The following is a 6,046-nucleotide window of genomic DNA, read 5'->3' on the forward strand; positions in this document are numbered from 1 at the left end:
GCCTTTTCTTTTGTTTGTGTGTGTGATTGGTCCCTTGTCTTGTGTCTGTTTGTGTGTGTCTGTTTCTGAATGTGTTGTTTTGTCTCCCTCCCTCCCGTTTTTCCTCTCTGTGATTTTGTGCCCTGGGACATCTTCCTATGTCCCAGTGTTTGTTTGTAACTGTTTGTTAATGTTATGGTTACATTTTTTTCTGAATATAAAAATATAACTTTGATAAAAAAAAAAAATTAACAATGCACTCAAAGTGACAGACTAAGTCCAACACAACAAATCCAAATTCTGTTCAGTAATTTTTAGCATTTTGGCTGGGAGGCTAAAGCTACTATATACCTACCACCTAAAGCTATCAGGCCTGCTCTGGTCCTTTCAGGTCCTTTCAGGTCCAGTACAATACCACACAGACCCACATCAAGACTCAACCTGAAGCTGTGGTGGACATTAGGCCTGCCTGATAAATCATAAACTGTATGAAATAGTTTTTAAAGTGCTCACAAGCGCTGCAATGCTCTCCTTTCCCTTCATTGAAGCCTCTATGTTTACAGGCTTGTGGTGATCCGCAATGTGCTATAGGTGCCAAAACACTACACTTTGTGAGAAAAGAATTGTGACAGAGAATTGTGATATCAATTCTAAGCTAAAAAATTGTGATTCATATTTTTCCGCGACTCGTGCAGGCCTAGTGGACATGAGACAAGGAGGACAAGCTTTGGTTTTAGGCAACTCTGTACAGGTGTCTGCTACAGTGGCTCTCTGTGACTGCAGCGGAGTACGTTTACATGCTCAATAAAAGCCTCTTGTCAAGTTTTAGTACGTCATTTCTGTGTTTGTGCACGTTAACATCAGTCCTTATTGTGGTTCAACTAGCGTCACATCACAGTCAGCTAAACGACAAGTATGATGCATGCACAGTTTAACAATCTACGCACTACTATGTACATAAACTGCATGTTTATGTGCTCACTGAAGTTAATGAAAAATGTGGATAAAGGACCAGCAGCAAATACATTTCTTTTTTCTGAAGCAGGTAAAAAAACAACACAAAGTTTTGGAGAGATAGAAAAAGCTACGGCATGGAAAAATGATCCAATCTGAAAATGATCCAATCTAAAAATGATCCAATCTAAAAATGATCCAGTTGTTATACTTCATTATTAACATTATTATTGGCTCTAGGTTGTACAAGATGGAAAAAAATATATTAATATTAGTATTTAGATCCATGTATTTTGGATTACATGTATGTCTTTTTCCTTTCCTTTTACCCTGCTCCCCATCAAACTTTACATCTGTTTTGTGTCTCTTAATGCTTCTTCCTTTGTGACCTCGTTTCAATTCTCTCTTCATTTCCCTTTCACGTCATTGGGCTCATCTCTCAGTAGTCTCGGGCACTAATGTCTTAATCCAACTCTGTTTCTTCTCTTGTTTGCTCTACCCACCACTTCCTCAACTCAGCCCCTCCCTTCCTCAAACACAATCCCATCCCTATCAACCTTCTAACATCCATCTGGGAAAGATGCTGATAAACCATCTCTGCAGGGGGGGGGGGGGGCACTGCTTCATATTCCTGCAGTTACACACAATTCACACAATTTCCCCCAGGGAGTTTTGCAGTAACAGCCATTGATTCTGCTGGTTGTCTAGAGCAGTTGAGGGGTAAGGTGCCTTGCTCAAGGACATGTCCAATGAGAATGAAGAATAACTCTCACTCGCTTTTCTCCACGCTAGGCCATTCATCATCCTCATTCTCCACTCCCATCTCTTTATCTGTAAGCATCTCCTTCACACACCCTCCGCTCATCCTCACTGTCCCATCACAGTTGTTCCTCCACCCTCTCCTCACCTCCCTCCATCACTGTCTCTCCCCTGAGCCCTCCCATGCTCCATCTCCCTCCTTTCCCACCACACATTGCTTCTATTATCGTTTGAGTGGGCTCTGATAAATGACTGAGTTGGATTTTTTTTTTTTGTAGAGGAACCGGAATCGAGCGAAGAGATTGGAGGGAAAGAATGGAGAATAAGAGTAAAGTTTTACTCATAAGGCATGTTAGCCTATGCTGTTATTCAGAGGGATTTAAAATCTCTGTTCATCAGTTTCAAAAAGCCAACGCACGACCATCACATCACTCAGCGTGGTCGGGCAAATATTAATGGATATTTTCTGAAACCTTACAGGCGTTATTCGTGGGAGTAAGCTACACTTGTAGGTGATTAGATCAGCTTTTTACTGATTTGTTTGGCTTTTTCTCAAATCACATATGGCTAATAAGTTCTCTGCTTTGTTATCACCTGACGAGGAGAACATTTATTAGGCTGTTATTTGTCTAAGCTTCTGATTTTTAAGATAAAAAAATACACAACACTGTACAAACACTGGAGCTTTTCTGGGAATGGATAAGACTGGCACTAAAATCAAACTGTAAAGGATTATGTAGTATGTGCATTTGTTCTCTCATCGTAGTCAGGAAAACCCTGAATAGGAATACAACAAAAATCCAGAGCCTCTTTGGAACTTCCGGCCAAAACTATATCATTATTCAATCCTCTCTTAATTAATCAAGACAAACTTTTTTCACTTTGATCGTCAGAATATTCTTGTTTCCTAGGAAACACTGTTCCAAGACTGCAATTTCTAAATAGCCTTTTTATTTAATAAAGCATGACATACCTGTTGTTATATATTCTGCTTCACAAGTGTGAAATCAAGCAGTAAAACGACTAATGAGTTCTTCTCAATCGCAAGACAACCGTAAACCAAAGGTGAGACGCACTCGCTTAAAAGTAGCTGTCACCAACGTAAAATGATAATTTGGAGGCATTTCTCGTTTTTATGAAACACTCAACACTGTTACGGATGTCTTCTCTTTGATACATGACTTAGAATTATAATATTATTTCAGTACTTACTTCCTGTCCAGAGAGGTAGTAGGCGGCAAGCAGTCCTCCAATGAAACGAATGTTGACTTCAAACACAGACACCTCAGCATTCTGGGAAAACAAGAGAGCACAGGGGGAAAAAAACATCACAATGAATAAAATAAACAAATTGTTGTTTATGTTTTTATACGGATATTCTTTTGGGTATATACCATTCACTTGCAGTGTTTGTATCAAGTGGTCTGCAAAACCTTCCAAAACAAATTAGAAATACACAGGTGAAGACTTGCATTCTTCAAAAAAACCAACAACAACTGGCTATCCTGTGAAAAGAACCAAATCAAAAGGTAATCACACACCTTTACATTGAGCTAGTAAATAACAACTCAATCTGTATTCCCATTAAATCATTAAATAAAGCTGATTACATGAGGAAAAGACATCCAGTAACCTAGGACTTTTGCCCTCTTTAGCTACAATGGCTTCCCATTCTGTTTTATAGCAGAGGTGCCTACAATAAAAAATGGACACTATGTGACTATAACATTAGTTTTGGTTAATATCAACAAATAATCATGATAATTAATAGTGATCTCATTATTGATCATAATTGTGATCACTTTGGCCATAATCGCGCAGCCCTACTTAGAGCTACTTACAAATTACAATATGAGCTTGCCCTGATTTTTTTATTCACACATTAACTTAAACCATACAAGAAACGGGGACTTTACCTGCGCATCTCTCTGAAGGACATACATTTACAGGTAACGCACTCCAGAGACGGGAAAGAGAGGGAGTTGGAGAACAGACATTGTCTGAAATTTGACTAATGGGGCTTTACCAAGTTGAACTAAGCTAATATGCCCATGTTAACGGCTTTACACTAATCCATAAATACATTTTGGGGATGTTAACAATTAACCATTTAACTGACAGTAAGAATTTCGTTCAGTTAAACAGTTGAAAACATTATTTGTTGCATGGTTTCTGCTAAGTTTGTGGCTCTCACAACGGCCACGTACACGTCACTATATCGATGAGGACAGGCTGGTTAAATCGGCCAAATCAGAGGTAAGCTCCAGACCCGTATCCGTTATTACTAAGAAACTGGCCGCATGTGTCCATGACGATGCATGCACGCCACATCGTGGCTGTGCAACCGGAACGAGTCTGCAGCTGTCCGCTGACGCTGAATAGGGAAACGGGTGAACTGGGACTCAGTTGCCTGCTTATCGGTTAAACGGTTAATGATTGGTTAACGAGGGTCGGCTATCAGTCAGGATAAACATCTAAATTAGCCTCCGTAATAAATTGTATTTGTCACATGAAACTGAATGAGGTGCAATTCCAGTGAAATGTGTGATACGTATGTGTTTTCTTATCTTACCATATGAGGTAACTGTATTCTTTAGTCAGGTGCAGGTGTCCACAGACAACATTCATAACCGGTTTTGAAGTTGGACCGTAACACCCTTCAGGTTTGGGCCAGCGGTGGTCGCCAAATCGATACCCATTTACCCTCAACAAACCTACTCCTAACCCATCCTATAGGCTCTCTCTGCTACTTGCCCTCTCTGCCAGTGTCTAAAGCTATCAAAAACAGTCCATATTGCAGGGGAACAGCCATTCGTTTTGGCACCACTCCTCCCAAAGACTATCATTTCCACCAGAATGTTTGTTTCTTATCTACTGGGGAGCACAGCATTATACCTAGGTATGAGCGGTGGGAATCATGTGGAGCTTCCTCCCAACCTCTTATCTCTGTGAGCCATTTGTAGCTGGTTGAATTCTGGCCTCTTTGTCGTAACAAATCTGATTCCCTCCTGAAACATAGGGGACTGCTCTATCTGCATCTCTACAAACTGGTTTCATTTTAATGTCAGCAAAAGACAGCGAGCAGATAGGGTCACCTACAATCGACCTTGAGTTAAATGATTTTGCACACTGTCAGAACGTGTGATGATGCACCCGTGTCACTTGCAGCAGGGTCCTCCCTCAAATCCCACGTGTGCAGTTGTGCTGGCAGGGCGAGTGTCGTAGTGTCACGACTGTAAAAGGAATGAGGGGAAGAATGGCCCTCATCTCCACAGCTCCACCTACGTTATTTTCTTCTCGAGTGGATCCCTCTTTGTCCAAGGCCCCTGGGAGTATCTGGGCGTATCTCTTGCTATTATGTTTCTTCCTCAAGGTTTTCCCCCTTTGTTTTTATCATCTGTCTTCTTTTAGCATATATTATAAATTTGAAATGTCAATACAATATTAATAAATGCAAAGAAATTTACCTTGTATATAGCTTAAATTCCAACTGCAGAGAGTTTTACAGCAAAAGTGCCCCATTTTCTCAATATTTAATCCAGTACAAATTGCAGTACATGATTTTATAGCAGGCAATAGGCCTGTCACGATAACAATTTTGCTGGACGATAAATTGCCCCAGAAATTATTGCAATAAAAGATAATACTGTTGTGGACTCTCAGTCTCAGTTAACAAAAAAAGCACTGAAATAAAAACCGAACACAATCAAAAACAATAAATGAAATGGAAATTAAAAGCCACACAGAAACAAAACAATGAATAAAGTGTGTGTAAAAACATTAGGCACCAAGAGTACCAAAGAGACGAAGCAGATGCCTCAACAGGCCATGTGCAAAATGCTTTGTTCAAATAAAGCAAAAGTGAAACGCAAGCCAGCAGGGTGTGCATAAAGGACGAGAGATTGAGAGAGAGAGAGAGAGATTGAGAGAGAGAGAGCACATTCATCAAAATGCCAGCTTTTTGACGATACTAAAAGGGCAGCATCTCTTTAGCAATGGAGCAAACTACACTGTCAGTGAGTGCACACCATTTTGTCCTGTTTGTACTTTGTTGACTACACACCACAGTGATCGTGTACTGTCGGGAAGACGAAGCCGGCCCATCTGTTGTAGTTTTCTTTTCCAACTCAGAAAACTGCACCGGATGATTGTGTTTTAGGTGCGTATGCAGGTTTATTGTGTTGCCGCGTTCAGTTGCTACTGTTTTACAACAAATGCGACATACCGGCTCAGGTTACGTGGTTCACCGCGGTCATTCGGTTTGAATGCAAAGTGCTCCCACACTGCAGCTGTTGGGTTTGGCTTTGAAACCAATTCAATTGGTAGAGAGAGAGAGAGAGAGAGAGAGAGAGAG

The 6,046-nt window shown here is 40.6% G+C and overlaps 1 protein-coding gene across 1 annotated transcript in view; it reads right to left on the reverse strand.

Annotated features, from left to right (window-relative positions):
- The window catches only part of man1a2 (mannosidase, alpha, class 1A, member 2), a 151,946-nt gene that overhangs the window by 44,617 nt on the left and 101,283 nt on the right, over positions 1-6,046 (reverse strand). Inside the window, exon 6 of the mRNA XM_032515891.1 lies at positions 2,905-2,985. Coding sequence (XP_032371782.1) covers positions 2,905-2,985 — 81 coding nt within the window. The remainder of the gene's footprint in view (positions 1-2,904; positions 2,986-6,046) is intronic.

Source organism: Etheostoma spectabile, chromosome 5, assembly GCF_008692095.1.
Source record: "Etheostoma spectabile isolate EspeVRDwgs_2016 chromosome 5, UIUC_Espe_1.0, whole genome shotgun sequence".
Taxonomy (NCBI): Eukaryota; Metazoa; Chordata; class Actinopteri; order Perciformes; family Percidae; genus Etheostoma; species Etheostoma spectabile.